The sequence below is a fragment of the Colias croceus genome, chromosome 1, assembly GCF_905220415.1.
Source record: "Colias croceus chromosome 1, ilColCroc2.1".
NCBI lineage: Eukaryota > Metazoa > Arthropoda > Insecta > Lepidoptera > Pieridae > Colias > Colias croceus.
This window is the reverse complement of record NC_059537.1, coordinates 5,467,892-5,488,034: the sequence shown is the minus strand read 5'-3', so window position 1 is coordinate 5,488,034 and position 20,143 is coordinate 5,467,892. Positions and strand designations below refer to the sequence as shown.

At 30.4% G+C, this 20,143-nt stretch overlaps 1 protein-coding gene across 1 annotated transcript in view; it reads left to right on the top strand.

The window, feature by feature from the left end:
• Positions 1 to 20,143, top strand: part of LOC123700733 (neuronal acetylcholine receptor subunit alpha-10-like) — a 35,642-nt gene that overhangs the window by 9,312 nt on the left and 6,187 nt on the right. Inside the window, exons 2-6 of the mRNA XM_045648087.1 lie at positions 4,664 to 4,803; positions 11,005 to 11,159; positions 12,226 to 12,409; positions 19,291 to 19,507; positions 19,865 to 19,999. Of these exons, the coding sequence (XP_045504043.1) occupies positions 4,664 to 4,803; positions 11,005 to 11,159; positions 12,226 to 12,409; positions 19,291 to 19,507; positions 19,865 to 19,999 (831 nt within the window). The remainder of the gene's footprint in view (positions 1 to 4,663; positions 4,804 to 11,004; positions 11,160 to 12,225; positions 12,410 to 19,290; positions 19,508 to 19,864; positions 20,000 to 20,143) is intronic.

Sequence of the window (20,143 nt, the reverse complement as noted above, 5' to 3'; positions counted from 1 at the left end):
CTGTTACAAATCATTAGTGTTATTAGGTAGTTTTGAGTGAATAGGCATGGATCAGAAATTCAGAATATAATATGCTACTAACTACTCAAATACATACACGCCAAACTTGTTTTACATTCACGCCATCTAGAGTTCAATCTTTATCATTTTTGTATACGTCTGTGTGTGTAAACGACCCTGTATGCAATGACAGATGTTAAAACGCATGGTTTTACCGAATTGGGTGGATTTTAAGGCAATGATATGACATATTTAAATAAAATATAATATTCAGTAATCGCCATGACTATTCCTACGACCTTAATCTTTTCCAATTACGCAAAAACTCAAATAAACTAGAAATGTAGAATTCAGCGCCATCTAGCGGGACATTGGCTGGGAACAGATCGTAGCAATCACCTTAATCAATTTGACAATTCTTTATAAGTACACACCCAACAATACTAGCACAACTTATATTCTGTTCAAGTTTCTTTTTATGAGTAAAATTGAGTAAATCCTATGGTAAAATGTAATATTTTTAACAATACAACAATTACTGTAAACATTAGTGCTGATTTACACAGGGTCAGTAGACAAGTCAGTCGCTTTTGACTGACTTTAACTGTTTACTTAGACTTCAAGCCTCTGTACTGACTTCAAATCTGTTTACACAGGGTTTTTTTTCGGGTCAGCACTGATTTGCCTCGAATTTGTAGTCAGTTATTGACCCTGTGTAAATCAGCACTTACTATAAGTATGTAAATCTGCTATAATTAATTTTGTAAGAAATATTTGTATACTTTTCTTATCTTTATTAATTACTTACGGTTTTACTTATAATTAGATGTGTTTTTGTTTTGAAGTGAAACTTCTTTAGGCGGGTTGAGAGTAAATTTCAAAGGCGACGATTTTGTTACCTTGAATCTTGCCAAAGAAGTTTCACTTCAGACACGTGAGCACGGCACACACGCTCATTTTTATAATTGGCACATGATAGTCCAATCAGTCTACTTTTCTAGCGAATTTCGCGCGTCCATCATAACTTGGGTAGGTATATTATAAAGAAGAAAGATTTTATTTTTGGAAAATTACTCTACCTTTTTTTCTCTTTTACATTCTTTTACGCTTCGACTTGTAAATTTTAACCATAAAATGGTGATTATTCTTGACACATAACCTAGACACGAGCAAAAAAGAAAAAGTACAAGAGTCACATTAGTAAATGCTCAAAGAATGCTTTACCACACATATAAGAGTCTTTGTACATTTAAAGTTGTTTGTAAGTTCTGCTTTTAAGATTTCCTTTGTAAAAATTAAAATTCACGTTTAAATTACTAGACTGCCATTTTTTCCAGTAACATGTTACATGTAGGTATACTCCAAGTACCTACAGGAATTTTAGAGGCAAAAAATACTTTTGATAAAATTAATGAAGCAAATCATCACTAATTAGAGAACTAAAAGAGAAAAAAGTTTATCTGACTGATGGTGATTAAAATATTCAAAGAATGTAATTTACAACGTTCTTATTTAATAATGATGAGGCTCACAGATTTGATAAATTAGGTATATTAATCAGGCTCCTTCCTTAACTTTATTAAATAGGATATTTTATTAAAATTTGCAGTAATATTTTACCATGATCTGTTTAATTTTATTTATGTATTGCATTAATTGACTGAAAATATATTAGTGGTCACAATTAGATGAACCTAACATAAAAAAATATATTTTTAATAAACCAAATGGATTTCCATGAAAATATATGAAATATTCTCAAGCTTATTTTTTAGAAAAACGAAGGTATAATCTCATTAGAACTGAAACAACTAGCTTTCCGCCTGCGGCTTTGCCTTCGTTGCCGAAGGATAAACATACACTTTCGCATTTATAATATTAGAGAGGATTCTATTTATTGGATAGGTTTACAATATATTATTATGTTGACAAAAAAGTAGTTAGATAGTGACAGAAGTATTCATTTTCGACACATTTTAATATATTTTTTTATTTATTAATGTTTTTTGTATTATCATGGTAATCTTAGACTATCTTGGAAACATTTTCAAACGGGTTAATTTTGTTTTTATTGACCCTTGTCACGTCAATCAAATCGGATCACAGGGACTCAGCAGTTTATCGTTTAAATGAAAATGATAGAGAGGAAATGGTCGAATAAAAACTTTAAGAATTAAAACAGTTTTCATCAATTTATACCTAGTAACAGAAATCTACTATACTTACATCAATATTTAGAAATCTATAAACACACTCACAAACAAGTATGCAAAGTCGTGTAATAATTTCTGGACAAAGTCGGACTACTGCAAAAAAAAAACTTTTAATTAAAACAGTTATTATTCAATTCAGTTTCCAAATAAAGGGTGTAGGTGATTTTAAGCCTGCCCGATTTAATATTTTATTCAAATAAAAAGTTAATTTGCACAAGCACAACCCTTTTCGCTTAGAAATGTTAAAGTAATGCTTGCAATAAAATTGACGTTAAAAAAATTATACTTTGCTTTTTTAAATGCTGAACGTCACTTCCTTTCGGCAAAATCATTAGTATGGATTATGGATCAATAATAATTTTAATTAAAAAATCCACTTTCCCAGAATATTTTACAAAATTTTCATTTGAACAATGAACAAAGAAAATTTAAAGGCACTTACACTTGGAAGAGGTAATTTCTGAGTCTATCGAATCTTTACTTTGAGATTGTTGGGAAACGGCTTGGGTTTCAATTAGTTCCTTTAAAAATACCAACTGGCTTAGCTGAGTTTTACGTGTCCGATTCGTCTAGATTAGAAAATACAAGCCCATACCAATGCTGGATCGAGATTTATTTTTCTGAGAACTGTTATAAGAAGACTGTTGAATAAATTTTGCGTTTTAGGCTAAGTTTTTTCTGTAAGTATTTACTATTTATGTGCAACAAATATCCGATAATTATGTTCTTGAAACTGTTGAAAAATCTTCTAAAGCTTTAATTAAATCTCTTTGTAAAAGTAATTTAATATAATGCTGGTGTAAGCTTTACAAATATTTCTATATCTATCTAAGATAATTCTTATTTATACGTTATAAGTTACTTTAGTTTTATAGTTAGTCAGCAGAGATCCCTGCATAAAATGCCACTTGAAGGAATAACTACAAAAATTTTATCAGTGCTAATACAGAATACTAACACGTATCAACTATGAAATTTTTATTTTTATTTTCCATTGCTAAAATGAATGTTTTTAATTTTATGTAAGTATGTATATAAATTAATTGAAAGTGATCGAGTAAGTTGGAAATTAACTTACTCACTGATCGTTCTTGCCTTATAATTGAACTACTCTATTGTCTAATATAGACCACATTACATATATAGAATTTTTATTAACTATTGAACTATTGTACTCGACAATTTCTCTCTTTATAGGTATTAGTAGATAGGTATCGAAAACATGAATATGAAAAGACCAATTAGATGTGATATTTATATTTGCATTGTTACGGATATTCTGAATCAAATATTTTTATCAAAACAAGTATAACAAAAGTATAAAATACGTATTTATGTATATTATGTATTACAAATGGGATCAAAGTTTTCTAGTGTGGCACTGTGGACAATAATTAATTAAACCTTTGATGTGGTGCTCATTGGTTACCTTTGCGTTGCTTTATTACCAGATGTCATGAACAGACCACCGTAACGTTGTTGATAATATTTTATAATGAGTATAAATAATAGTTATATACATGTAATATTTCTCGTAAGTCGTATATGCTCTAAAGTCTAAATTTAGCCGGCTGAAGTATTGTAGAAATGAACCCGGTTATAATAATTATTGATATAATACATATATTCTAAGTGCGAATTATAATTGTTTTATTTGTCTCTATAAGTACGTATTAATGTAACAATGAAATGAAAGAATGGTATTAACAAAATATCACAATTTAAAGAAAACATTAATAATTTTAATATCCATCAAGTCTTGGCTTGGCTAGTTGTAGCTTACAGGGCCAGTTATTTTAATAAAAGCTAAGGTCGGCCATATAATGGAGAATATTAAACACGAAGCATTAGTGATATTGCAAATACCTACTTTATCTTAAAATATTTAACAAAGCGAATCCCTGTTTTATATAAATAACAACAGTTGTCGAAGGTACTCTAAAGCCATATTGTGTGTCCCGTTTTCACAGTGTTTTCAAAGGATAACCATAATTTTAAAGGGCTTGTTGACGATAAAGATAAATGACGCGTCATGAGGAGTCTATTGTAAAATATGACGTGTCATAAGTTGCGGTTATCATGAAAATATTGTGGAGGTTAAAATAATATATATGCTAAAAGCGACACTCAGTATAGAGATCTCACTTTCGCTATAAATAGAGGTGTTTCAAGCTTATGTATTTTCGCGAAGCTTTGATACTTTTTATAGAAAGATAGCTGTAGGTACGAGTGACATGTGTGATGAAAGATATCGTTTCCAGTGATAAGACCGCCTATGTGTTTTGTCCTATTCTTTACGTTCGAGTTTCATGTTCCTTTTTTGGTGGCCAATTAAGTATTTATTATAATAAACATGTACGATATAATCTAAATTATTCGTAGTGAAAATATCCTGAAAGTTTCTTCGAGTTGATGGTGAATTTGTTACCAACCATATTATGTTCTTGCAGGTGCATTTTCTTGTGATGAAGAATACCAGCTGGTTCGGCATCTAATGGACAAGTATGATCCTTCAGTGAGACCTGTTGAAAACTCGTCGCACCCTTTACTTGTGACTTTTGGAGTGTCCTTACACCATATTATTGATGTTGTAAGTACATATTATTGAAGATACATTATGATAGTATCGTAGTGGAATTGTGATGCATGAATTATTATAGACTGTCTTTAAACAAGCAATTCACTGGTGCGAGATTTAATAATTGTGTTTTTTATAATAAGCCATAATTACGAAGTTTTCCTTTCTTATAAAATATATGATTCAGCGATTTTGCTGTTTATAAAAATGTTTAAGAATAAGATATTTAAATTAAACGTAAGTAAGCTTTCTAAGAAAAGTACGCAAAGGAAACTTTTAATATTCTATTTGGGTAACAAGAAACTCATTTATCATGCTAAAACTTCGTTTTTAAATGAAAAGGTTTACGGTTCTCAATCGTTGTAAATTTTGCAGATTATGTAAAATATGTGAAAAATTTTGTGACACAAAATTTACTGAAAATATAAATTGTAGTGAATATTTTTTCTATTCATAGCAAGTAAATTAGATCTTTATCATAAATCCATATATATTATATATCAACATTAGCTCATTTATGATGTTTATGGTTTAACCACAATCCACCAAACTAGCCAAGTGTGGGTTGGCAGATGACACAATATGTGACGAACTATTCCTTGGTCGGTTTCCTCAAGCTGTGTTCCTTTGCTAAGTGGAGCATAACGTGGTTAAAGAGCAGACAAATTTAAAAATAAATTTAAATTTTGCACGCTCGCTTTGTCTCGAACCCTCGACCGCTTCAACAAAGATCGTGTATTCTATATTCTACTGCAGAATTTAAGATAGGAAAAGGAAAGTTTAATATAAATTTCTTAACCATTGTACGATATATATACCTACATGAAAAATGACCCCTTTGGATTCTTGGCCTGTTTTATTTGTTGTAAATATTTTTTTAGGACAGTGCAATTAAGTCTTATAGATTTAATTTCAATTCAATTACACCTATTAACACGCATTCACCTTGTGTCAAATAACTCAAAACCCGTTTAATAAACGGCGAAATGGAGTAATTTCTGTCAACGAATAAATTAATTACCTACTCCCCAAATTCAGCTACTGTTCATTTGCGCTTATTCCATTAGTTCGTTGAAGTGTGTTTATTACTGCTAATAATTTAATATAAAATTCAAGATTTCCATCTAAACGATGAATACTTTCATGGTACAAAATCAAAAATCACAATCATAATCAGATTAATTTTAATGCCTTTGCCTTAGAGTCCACGTGTGAGAGTGGTATTTTTGTACTCAGGTAGGTATTTTGAAGGCATACTTTTGTACGAAAATAAGAGAAAGAATTAACTTGATGGAATGCGGAGTTACAAAATAAATCATGAATAACGTGGCTTTATTCAGACAAAACAATGAACGTTTAGTCCAAATTTGTATTCATTATTTGTACCTACTGAAATGTAAATTAGCAACAGTCTTTGTACGTGTATAGGTACACGGATAGTAAAACGAACGAAATTTTATTTATTATTATTTTTGTTATTTGTGTTAAATATAGCTTATTATCTTCACTTCATTAATATTACAAAGCGGCTTTATAACTAGGTAATTTACGTATAAATTAATATAACTTTATACGTTAAATAAACTATTGGCTTGATTATAAAAAATAATTCACCAATATACCTATGTATTACCGTCTGATCTTCTAGCCTAACTTTATAAAAAACAAAACGTTTCAATATGATATTTATCTCTTTGATATTAAAATAACGTACACGTATAATATTGTTCTTATAAATATTTGACAAGCGATTGCCGTTGAGGAATATATTCATATTATAATTTTTTGCTATAAAAACAGCTTAGGCAATTTATCTTCATCAAATCCGCCGGCAGTGCTCTAGGCATCCTAATTTCCCCTTGAAGGGGGAAACTACATCAAATTTAATTTATTACGAAACATATTTATTTCACTTAAGCAGCTATTTTTAACCTTTTATCTGTGACGGATGAATTTATTCCCAAGCCCTGCATGATAAGGCATTTTAAAATTTAGAAATAACATTTGTAAATACGACATAATAATGTTTACGGTTTACGCAATGTTAAATTATTTCAATTTAATTTACTGGAGTTATTTTAGTAGTATGCATATTTTGATAAAACTATGTAATAAGCAACCGTGTCGCGACATATGGGCATTGATTTAATTACGTATTGACATCAAAGGTAAATTAAAATGTAGATTTAATTGTGTTTGGACCACTATCAATTAGTAAATTATGGCTTTCACTTGCCGTTTGCAAACAAAGAGATATATTTAGAGGCGGTTAGTGCAAACAGGTGTGTTTAACGAGAACACTTTTCAGGCTATTTGAGTTTTACAGTTAATTTAATTATTAGTTTTACCGTTTATGAGCTGAAAATTAGGCCGGAGTGTTTCGCGCAGTTTCGCTGTGACGACTTTTAGGGTGGTTGCAGAGCTTGACCGACCATGAGTGCGTACGTCAGTCGCGCTTGTCATATGTATTGAAATTCATAAAACCGTTCATAGCTAGACCGACCATACGCACGCGTATTGTCATGCGCATTAGTGTCATAAGTCAGACAATTGTTGATGCGTATCGTCAGGACCGACGGTACGCACTGACGGTTGGTCAAGCTCTGCAACCAGCCTTAATATAATTGTCACTTATGTTTGTTTTCATTGCGTATATTTATAGAAAAATCAAAACAATTAAAGGCATTTGTGCTTTTCGAAAATAATATTCAATATTACCTAACCACAATTAAGCTGTTTCTGTTTTTGCACTACAGCCACAGAATACATAGGTACTAGCAGCTAATGCTACAACGACAAAAGAATTTTTATTTAAGAGAAAAACAAGACAAATGAAATAAAACACTCACTACATAATACATTTTTGTCATTCATTCGCTAACATAACGTATTTCTGGGGGATATTACGAATTTCCGCATCAGCCGGCTTACTTAATTTCATACGTACCTGTCGTCGAAAATTACATTCCCTATACGCAACTCAATAAACTTGGAATCACTACGACAATTCGCACACAAATTCTGTATTTCGGTTTATACATTATTTTGTTCAATTTCAAAAACGATTCAGAATAAACGTGACTAGATTTCATTGTTATTCAATTCAGTCTGATGTAAGGTCGGATAATCGCCCTTCCAAATTCCATCGAACCCGTAAAAACTATAAAGACTGAATAAAATCGGTTTTATATTATAATTTGTACTGTGGTAAAATTCTGTTACACAAAGGAGATAAGAGATTTCTTCATGAGTATTATATTTTGTATCGCATGTTAAAAATGTATGGTTTAAATATTTTAAATTTCGAGAAATGTCGGTTTACAAAATTGATAAGCCGCATCTTCATAATATAACCATAAAAAGTTGTATAGAAAGGCAAAATTCGAGTATTCAATCATTTATATTTTTCTACATAGTCCGATTTATAATATATCCATTGTATGGACTACGCAAGCTTTTTCGATGATGTATAAATTATACCGAACACTATTAGAAGAGCCCTAAAGTTCTTTCAGATTTGCTATAATGGAATTTTAATGAAGTTTATCGTTCCTGCCACTTCGATATAAGTGCGAGGGAAATTAATAAAAGTTTACGTGTAAAATTTCATAATTTAACTTGTAGGTAACGTAGAGTTTCTTTTACAAAGTAAACAAACATCTTAATATAACATCTTAATATACCATAACGTTTAATGTATTCGAGCCTTAATTCTCATTGACTCATTGATCATATGGAAATAAAAAATACAATTAAAATATGTACCAACTGCGACGTGAGGAATGAACTATTCTGTCTATACTGAATATTCTCAATAATTTGCTAAACCAAGTATATTATGTAGTTAAAATTAATATGCACATCAATTACAACTTATTATTAATCTCAAAAAGATTACAATCTACACAGAGAAATATTATCAAGAGATCCGAGACATCTGATTCCTTTATCCATCGCGCGACACAAAAGCATGAATGCGTTATTACGATCATATATCACATATTATATCAATGCAGTAAATCTCTTTATTGAAAATAATTTGCGTTGTACCGATTCCTACAACTCTCGAACTCGGTCGCGATGTGGGCGTAACCTCTCAGTACTTCAATACAAAATGCATCCTTGAATTCCACTTTGAAATATCGCAAATGATAATATTATATTTTAAAATGTCAGTAAATTGTTGGAATAAACGTTTCCACATTCGGTTTGGTATGAAATTCAATGGGAATTTAATTGAAGCAATTCATGTAGGTAGGTATTTATTTTTTAAATTGCGTATATTTTAAAACTAGCTGTTGCCCGCAGCTTCGCTTGCGTGGAAAAGATAAATTTTCATGGTATAAGTTTTCATCGCCTATTTTACCACTTTAGGGGATGAATTTTCTAAAATCCTTTCTTAGGGGACGCCTAAGTTATGACATCTACCTGCATGCCAAATTTCAGCCCGATGCGTCCAGTGGTTTGGGCTGTGCGTTGATAGATCACTATATCAGTCACCTTTGAGTTTTATATATATAGATGAGAATGTGAATTAATATATTATTTATCTTGTACTTGATGCTACATATTATACAAGTATTATTATCAATTCACAAGTTCTCTGTTTCGGTTTGTACAATTAATTAATTTAAAACGTTTCAGAATAATTATCATGTGCATTTTGTAGCAATTAAATAAAAAAAAATATTCTAAATATGTATTATGTTCCATGGCTCAATGGGTATTCAACGTTATTTCTAGCAACAAGGTCTGATGTAAAGATAATTAAAAAAAGTTAAAAACATTATGCAAAAATAATATATCGCATATTCTATAATTGTTGTTTCAGTTTTAATATAAAAGCTATGTTTCAAAGAGGAAATGTGAAAAAGCTTACAAATACAAGTGAATCTGTCATAAACGAAACGCATTATTTGCGGATGTTTATTTTAATTGTATGTCGGTCGCTATTCGACAGAGATTTTAATGTGAACATTCCCAGGATTGTTTAAATGAAGCCCGCATGATACTTATGAAGAGGTTGAAATATAATATATATATTACTAGTGGTCCGCCCCGGCTTCGCGGTTCGCCCGTGGTACATATTTCGCAATAAAAGGTTATTAAAATATCTCCATACCAAATTTCATGCAAATTGGTTCAGTAGTTCAGGCGTGATGGAGTAACAGACAGACAGACAGAGTGACTTTTGCATTTATAATATTAGTATGGATTTGTTTTAAATAAAAACATTTTTATAATTATATTTGTACTTCAGCTTTATTTTATGCACCTACATATACATTATACAAGTATTGGTTTGTGCTACTAGTTTGTAAAAAAACTATTTTTTCCTGAAAAGTCTTAATATTTTAATTATTTTGTTATGTAAAGATTTAGATTAAGGTATTTACCTATGACCTATGACAATATAAGCTTCTTGCCTATGACCAAGCCTATGACATACCAACTATAAAGTTGATGATAAGAAGTCGTATATCATGCCATGTCAGAATGGAGACAAATTGTATTGAAGAATGATTGAAGATTTGTCAGATATTTTCATATCCTACGTATCCTACATTTATCTTCTTTGAGTTTTATTTTATTCTCATTTTATTAGAAACATAATATGATATCTTATTCTTTTTAAAATTTATATTTAAGTACAATAGATATGTATTAAAAAATACTCCTCACATTGATGTTGATTAACTTTTAGGTTGTACATTAATTTTTTTTTAGGTAAGTACATATTCAATCGATCTAAATCACAAATGAACAACATTTTTGACTTTTTATTTTAGAAGTCAAGCGGCAATTTATTTAAATTTTTGTTTCATGATAATTCATAGTTTATTACTTCAGTTTCTTTTTTATTTGTAATCAACACTTCAATGCAGGAAATTGTAGCGCTGAGGACTGAGCGTGAATTAAAAGAAAACTGCGAAGGTTTTATTTAAATGGGTATTAAAAAAAATAAGTAATCTTTTATTATAGGTACCTCTTATTATAATGTCATGGACGATGTGTCCCGCGTTGGTGTATATTCTCAATAGTTTTTCACATTACATCTAGGTAATAGAGAAAGAAATGAGTCGGGGATTTTATGAGTTTTATTTACATTTTCCATAATCAGCGTATGAAAACTATAACGACAATGGAAGAACTTGTAAAGTTATCATATAAGTATAATATTTCGTAGCAAAATACTTATAGCCATTTTTACAGGAAGAAAAAGACCAACTGCTAACAACAAATTGCTGGATAACGCAAATATGGACTGACCACCATTTGAGATGGAACATCAGCGATTTCGACGGAATCAGTGTTATAAGAATACCGTACGAAAGGGTTTGGAAGCCAGACATAATATTGTATAACAAGTAAGTATATCCTTGCTATAAATCATTATACAGTCGCTATTAAATACGTAATTCACATGGTCTTGTTACACAATTATTGTGTAACTTAATACTCTTAGATTTGATTTATAAACATGGTTATAATGTTTTCATTTATATGTATCGTTCGTTCAATTATCAATGTATGTATGAATTTGTTTTATAAATAATACCTTCAGTAGGCGACGTCGTTTACCTATATAAATGTCACGAAGGATGAGGCCCCTAACTAAATCATCGTAGAGTTGGTTTAAGGTTTCGTACGAAGTGGATCTCAAATTTATGAACATAAATATTCTACCTGTCAAAAATCATTGCCGGTTAAAAACACTTCTTCAAAAAAGTCTTGAGTTTCTTCACATGTGAGTACGTATATCAGATCATCTATGTGCACGGGAAGAAAAAGGATCAGAAGGAAAAATCTACCTAAATCAAATTAGAAACGCATTCTCAGGAGATCTTTGATTCCACTTAGAAGTGGAACGATCATTTTGTACTTTAAACAACATGGACGCAGTGATTTATTAAAAGTATTAAAATATCCGTAACTTGATATTTCACCTGACTTGAGCAAACAGCTGCACAAACATATCGCTGCGTAGATATTTATTCGTAGCCAATAACTAATATTAACCAAGCGTATTATGGATTCAATTAAGATGTAACCAGAATTGTACCTTTAATTAATTGTGAACTTTACGTTAAATTTTATATAAAATACTAGCAGTCCGCCCCGGCTTCGCCCGTGGTACATATTTACGTTTTCTCTACATAAGAACCATCCTCGTACCTACTTCAAGGAATATAATAAAAAAAGAATTAACGAAATCGGTTCAGCCGTTCTCAAGTTATGCGCTTACCAACACGTTTTGGGATTCATTTTTATATTATAGAAGATGTATTATAGACTGTACCTACTTCTAAATACTAGACTTAAAACACCAAAATCGTTGCTACATATTCTTAGATAAGTAGAAGTCACAAGCATACCGTGACCATTTGTCACCCAGTAAAAAGCGTCTCATACCCTTTTGCTTTTTGTTCGTAGCGCTGATCCGAACTATCGATCAGCAGTAATCAACACCAATGTGATTGTGAAGAACACAGGCGAAGTCACGTGGCTCAGCCATGGCATCTACGTCTCAGTGTGCGATATAAATGTCGAACAATTCCCCTTTGACGTTCAACTGTGCACCATGAAGTGGGCGTCGTGGACTTACGATGGATTTCAGGTAAGCATCATTATTTCTTAGCTCCGTGCTGTATTATTCAAAAATTGCAAGGAAAATGCCGAACTGCTTTGTGTTTAAGTGTTTCGATTGCATCGGAAAGCGCTGTGAGCTTTAAGGAAATAATAGGCGATATTGTACGGAATTTTCCTGATATTTATTGTACACCTTTTGTAAAACTGAAATTGTTGCAGCATACAAAATACTACATTTAACGACTCATTTTTTTATTTCTTAAATGTAGAATGTATTTTTAAGAAATATTACTTTTACTTATGTCTCCAACAGGCTTTTATATGAATCTCAGAAAAAATCTGAGACGTTAAGTAAAAAGAAAATAAATAAGAATATGTACCTACGCGTAAATATTAAACAGGATGGTTTAGTATTTGTGCACAGTTTGTTGATTCTAATGCTCCACTGATGCAGAAGTTTAGTATGCAATTGTACTGACATTTCCAATGTTATATCATCATGTAATCATTCACATGTGCTTGAACCTCAATCTGCACTTGTTTGTACTATACAATAGGCCATTGAGAAAACTAAAGGAATGAATATAAAAATATTATTTAGGCAGTTTTATCTAACAAAGTTATCAACGATACTATAAAATAGAAAGACACATTTTTCATTGTAAAATAAATGATTAAAATTTGTATGAAATCTTGAGGTAGCACATAATAATTAAGAAATTCGATACTTTTGAGACTATTAACGACGATGTCTAGACTCTAGACAATACAACTATTTTTATTTGTAGGTAGGTATTTATTTTGAAAGTAAATATTTGGCTCGTTAAAATTATAACATCTTATTAATTCTCTCTGTATCCAAAATACTGGCATGAAAATGTATTTTTCTTTTCTAATAAAAATCCGATCTTGAAATCTTATTGTATTCCCGAACTGTTACTCACGAAATTATATTTACATTCCACTCAAAATTGATTGTCGTCGAGCGACCCAAATATTAACATTTTATTTGATTTATAGCGTTTGTCGTTGATATAATAATTGTTGAATACTATATGTCGTAGAAAATTGTGTTCTATGAATAAAATTAGTTTTAAAATTTAACTTATAAATGATGATAGCGAACGCGGACCATTCAATTAAACTACGATCTACAATGATTGTGCGTGTGTTCATAGATTCAAACGAAAATAATGAAAATATATTTTAAAAATTGTATTTTGAAATGCCAAATTGAAAATGTACAATTTTGATACTGTCAACCTTCATCAATGAAGTATTGTTTTTGATTAATTTCAACCAACATCAATTTATCTACTCCGTGTGTTTCAATATTTGAAATTGTAGTCGATTCAAGTGTCCAGTAAGATGGAAAGTTTTGTTAATTTAATAATTTTTGTATGAAGTTAGTATAAGGAAATGTTTGTGTGGAATTAAGTAGAAATTTAACCACTCGAAGAAAATAGGTCAGGACTCAGCATTTGTCGAATTTTGTTGAAAAGCTTTTTAATCCAATTCGCAGCCGCAGTGACGGTTTTTTGGGTAGTTGGCGAGCTTTTTTTTATACTTAACAAAGCATTTGAAAGTATATACGAAAAAATAAAGCATAATCATTATTAATTTATTATTACGATCTAGTTGATAAATTATTTTATAATTTATTTTTTGTTTATAAAATTTTGTACATTACTATTAATGTATTTTTTTACACTTTATCTTACTGTTAAGAATCTGTTGCCTAAAAAAATCAATGTATCAACTCTACGGGTTAACTGATAATAATTAATTATCTTCCAATTAAAGTTAACGAAATATTATTGTTTACGAATCATTTATTGTTTACCTAAATTAGTAAAATTATTTTTGATTGAAGTAGCTAATTACAATTATTTTATGTTAAAATTTTCAATTTCAAATTGAATCAAATTTTATTATTTTAATATTGGTCCAATTAATTTAATTTATTTTATTTTATCGATTTTAATGTTTTGTATGTAGAAATTTTGCAATTTAATTTTTATTTGATTTTTATTTATTACTTTATTTTATTTTGACTTATTGATTTTTTTTTATTTGAAACTGAATGTTCTTGTATGGGAAATACTCCTGAAATAAATCAATTTTATTTTTTTATTTTTTTTTATTTATTATTTATTTATTGTTTCAGTGTTCTTTATTGCTCAATATAAAAATGAATCGCAAAATGTGTTGGTAAGCGCATAACTCGAGAACGGCTGAACCGATTTCGATAATTCTTTTTTTATTATATTCCTTGAAGTTCGAGGATGGTTCTTATGTACAGAAAACGTAAATATGTACCACGGGCGAAGCCGGGGCGGACCGCTAGTTGCTCAATATTAACGTTTAACAATTATTATCTATCAAACACGGAAAGAATCACGATAAACGGATGAAAACCCACGCAGCACTTAAAAAAATTCGTTACGAATTGAGAATCTCCGTCTTTTTTTAGGAGATCGGCTAAAATAGGTGCAATTCTTTTATGAAGTTCCTTAGTAATGACAAAATAAGCTTTAGAGGGAAAGTCCTTAAAACCGGCGATTACACTCTTAGTCTCCAAATCTCCAATTACTTGAAAATTGATAAAGTTTCCTGTTATTTATGTTAATAAAGATTTCATTATTTAAGAGCATATTTAAGTTATTAGCTAGCTTCTTAATATATTAATCTGAACGTACGGTCACGAAGTGTATTTTTAAAATAGCATAGTGATAATCTATACTAATATTATAAAGCTGAAGAGTTTGTTTGTTTGTTCGTTTGTTTGTTTGAACTCACTAATCTCGGGAACTACTGGTCCGATTTGAAAAATTCTTTCGGTGTTAGATAGCCCATTTATCGAGAAAGGCTATATTTCATCACGCTACGGGCAACAGGAGTGGAGCCACGGGGGTGAAACCGCGCGGAGCAGCTAGTATAAAATAACTTCAAAATATAAAACTAAAAAATAAAGGCCACACAAGCATGACTGCGTAGAAACGAACTAAAAAAAACTAAAAAGCTTACCTACCTAATTACTGCGATTCGTAGTTTAGTAAATTGTTAAGCTTCAGTCGTAAAGAGCTCATTTATGACGATTCAGGTTTACACTTGGCTTTCTTTGGAATTACTGCGTTTTACCTTTGACAAATAAAAGTGTGCATTTGCATCAATACGAGTTAGTAATGAAAAGGGCACCGTCATAATAATTACTCTCTTTGTGTAGAATGTGCAATTCACAATTGAAATATACGAGTTATGTGCAACTAGCTTTCCACTCGCGGCATCGCCCGTGCAGTCAAAGAAAAACCCGCATAGTTCCCGTTCCCGTGGGATTTCTGGAATAAAACCTATCCTATGTACTTTCTTGGGTATCAAAATATCTCTATACCAAATTTCATTCAAATTGGTTCAGTAGTTAAGGCGTGATTGAGTAACAGACAGACAGACAGAGTTACTTTCGCATTTATAATATTAAAAGTATGGATGATTCCATTTTGAACTGACGTTAACGTGTAATTATTATATTTCTCTTAAGTTTATTATTTTTGTACCAACGTAAAGTAATGAAACAATTTTTGCAACTATTTAATGAAAACGACCTAATAATATTGTGGAAGTTCAGGGAGATGTAACAATACAATTAATTGCATAAAGTTCAAAAGATTTTTTTAATTATATACCTAGTGACTTCGTTTAAATGAAAGCTATATGGATAGCAGTTTTAGTTAAGCAAATTTATCCACAGAGCTCTTTCTAGTGAATCCATTAACTGCTGCTTTTTAAATTAAACTGTTTAATAAACGTGAAGAGATTTTTCTCAATTTTTATGCATATTTTTATAATTATTTTCTATTCTTGTCGTGTTAGTAAATTATTCAAGACCATAGTATTTTCTAGGGTTTGATTTTACGCGAGTATTATACATTTAGAAATTAAAGACTTGTCTCCCCGTGACCACGCTCGCTGTAAAGTATTCGAAACGTCGGGAAAATAGTATAATGAATAAATCGCGTTTAAAATCCGTTAAAAAGTCTTTAATTTCTAAAAATATTCAAGTCCATTTAAAAATACTGTTTTTGTTTGATGGCGTATTTATTAAACATCAAATATCAAAATGATCACTAGACTATATCAAATTGGCATGAGAAAACCGACGTATGGTACCTACGGAATATGTATTTCTGTTAGGAGTCACTAGGTTATTGGAGCTTTAGGCGATGTTCAAAATAATGAAATAACCAATGCTCACTCAGCACTAACTTCTAATTAATTCTTAGGCTGAGGTAAATTGCCAAGCTATTTATAATAATGCTGTGATATTTCATCTTAATTTAAATGAAAAACCAATAGCAGACAATGACCAATCATTTTATTAATCTTTCTTATGCGTTATTGGGACTTATACCACACCTGTAGTTGTAGTGCAATTAAAACAAAATACATTTAAAAATGCTTATGATAAAATAATGATTAGGGAGAAGAGAATTTTGAACAACTTTTTATTTATTTTTTTTTTTATTGGTAATAGCTCTGATGAAATTAGGGTGTCATTGTGAGCATCTGATCTATCACAGAAGCAATAGAATTTTCTAATTGAGGTTTATTAACAAAATAATAGAGAAGACAAATCTATATTATTTTATATACATTCATCTAAGGACTTTACAGTGATCTTGTGTTTGTTTTTCATTATTTATGAAGCTTCTCTGCAAAACTTGCGTCTAGGGAATAAATACTACATAAGGACATTTCAATTGCCGTGGCTTGAATATTCTTCAAAGTCCATCTGCAAACGTAGTTATTGTTTGTGTATCATGCATGATGCAGTTGCCCCAAGGGCTTATATTCTTAGTAGGAAAACTTAGAATAAATTCAGAGATGTTATCAATAAATTCCTTCAGCAATACCGCTGTTTTTATACGTCTAGCATATCTTTGTTTTAGTTCGTCTCCTATATTTATCAAATTAAATTACGCAAGTTTATAAATATATCTTTTTGGATTTAATATTCCCTTTTTAGAAGCAATATGTTGGATCTAAATACGTCTTGTCTGTCTGCATAATGAATATTTCTCAGATAGTGAATAGAGTTCTGAGAAATCCAGACAGTATTTAATGTATTATTGGATACACAACATGTTTTATAGTTGCTAGAGCATAATAATGAGATTCTTTCTAGCACAAATAAAATGACAAGATAAGCGTTAGCACATTCAGAATGAGCAAATTCATCGAATTAAGTATGATGATCAAATTGTTCCTATTTTTTGTTAAGTCGAATGTTTTGTTACGAAGATTATTACGAAGGTATAGGAAATAATAAAATGAGGCAAATATACAAATAAAAAAAAAATATTTTAAGCTCACCAGTTTTTCTGAAATCTACTTCTACAGGTATCTACTTTATAATTTAATTTACCTACATTTATTTCGATTTTTCATCCTGTGAAAAGGGTACATTTCGTCTACAGGGATTTATGATGTAACAAATAATATCACTATGGTTGTCGGTTGAATAATTGGAAGCATTTTCAGATAACCACTTCATTATCAAGATGAGAGCAGGGTAAATGTTTATCCAATGTGTTTACTTAATACCTATCGATTTCAGCTCACTATTACTGAAACGTTATAATATTTATTTTCCTCATAGCGCGATAATTTGTTCATAAAACCGTACTATAATAAAAAATGGTTAATAGACTGGATTTGTATAATCGATTATTCATTTTAAAACGAGCTGTTGGGCGAGAAATTCCAATAAGATTATTATAAAATTCTACGCTAATATATCGAATATAAAAGTGTTTGGTTTCTTTTACAGAGTAGATAGAATGTTTATTTATTATCGATATCACAATTTATTCAGAAAACTCTACATCTATATAATATCAATATAAACAAAAAAAAATAACTATGTATTATAGAGGTAATTTATAAAATGGAAGAAATTCTACAGAACAGCATGTAATTTTAAAGAGTCTCATAGTATAAAAATGTTAACTTTTTCAAACTCCGACCAAATCGGAACGGTTCACTCGTATATTTATCAAATTAAATTTTAAGTCGCTCTACGCGAGTTTGTCTGACAGTACTTATTTCAACTTATGCCGAGTACAGTGAGTAAACAAAGTAAATTAATTTAATGGACGGATTTCCACGATACAGTGCCTTTGTGCACTTTTGAAATGTTTGACTGTTATTAAAACAACAGTCGAAATCGTATTGTTGATTCGTAGCTTCTAGTTTGTTTCTAATTATTATTATAGGTAATTTAAGTATATCCATATTATATAGGTAAATTAAATATCTATTAATGAATGTTTACTACTAATTATTCATTTTTATTCAAAAGCTCTATCTATTCATTCAGTGTCTATATTTTACATTAGTTAATAGTAATTATTTAATTTTCAACTAGATTCTCAACATTTAAATAAATTTCCCTTTTGTAAACACCCAGAAGGAAATGGCTTTTAATAATTTTAAGATTTTAATTATCTCAATGCAGTCTGTGGGGAAAGTTTTAACATTTATCCGTTCACAGTTTACTTACTTACTGCTCTGATTAAACCCAAGAATCTAGTAGGCAATGAAAGTGTTTAAATTAATTTTCTTATGATCGTTGATAACCGTATTTTATTACACAACATTGTTGTATTTCCATGCATACTATAAAGTAATTTTAATATGAACTACGAACAAGTTATGAGTTTATGACATAGGTATTTGATGATAGAAATGTATCAATTTAATCTTATTTGAAAACGCGTTTCGAATACAAACGCATACATGTATGACGAATGTAGATACTTAAAATTCTAAAACTACTATGATAGAATCTTAACGCGTCTTAATCGTTTTCTCACACCTAATAATGAAACTGCAACGCTTCCAATATTGCAGCTGGACATTCAAAAGCAATTCGACGAAGGTGACACAACTAACTACCAGACGAACGGTGAATTCGACCTAGTGAGTTTCGAGGCGATCAAACACAATCAGTACTACTCGTGCTGCGTGGAGCCATACCCCGATATCACTTATGTAATAAAGCTCCGGAGACGACCCATGTTCTACGTATTCAATCTGATTCTGCCATGCCTTCTTATTAACGGGATAGGTGAGTGACCACAGCTAATGGATTGAGGGTTTCTTGTTGGTTTGCGTTTGAATGAAATGGGAAGTTGTTTTTATTCTCATTTAATTCTAAGGTCTGTAAGGAAAATACTATGTTTAATGGTCGGTTTTGGTTTTCGTGCCTGAGCACATATTAAAGAGTTTCGAAAGCTAATATTAAAGAATAATAAATTTGAATGAATTGGACAATGCAATTTGTCAGTAATGTTTTTTTTTTCTTTTTCTTTATTATGCTCCTTAATCCTATTCCTCCTTCCGTAATCCTAAGAATATAAAAAATATAGTTAGTATAGTATAATTAGTTAAGTTTAAAATAATTCAAAATTATGTCTTTTAACAGCACTTTTGGTGTTCTACGTGCCGTCGGAATCTGGTGAAAAGGTAACGCTTGGTATCAGCGCTCTGCTGTCAATGACAGTCTTTCTTATGACCATCCGAGATACTCTACCACCCACAGAGAAAACCCCTTTAATCAGTAAGTATGGTAATTATTTTATCTGCATGTACCTACCTACTTTTATTTTTTTACTACTCCAATCCAAAGATAATTATTATGCTTGTTAATATTAATGAATAATGAGCGTTCATATTGGAATTAAATATACAATTTTACATTAAA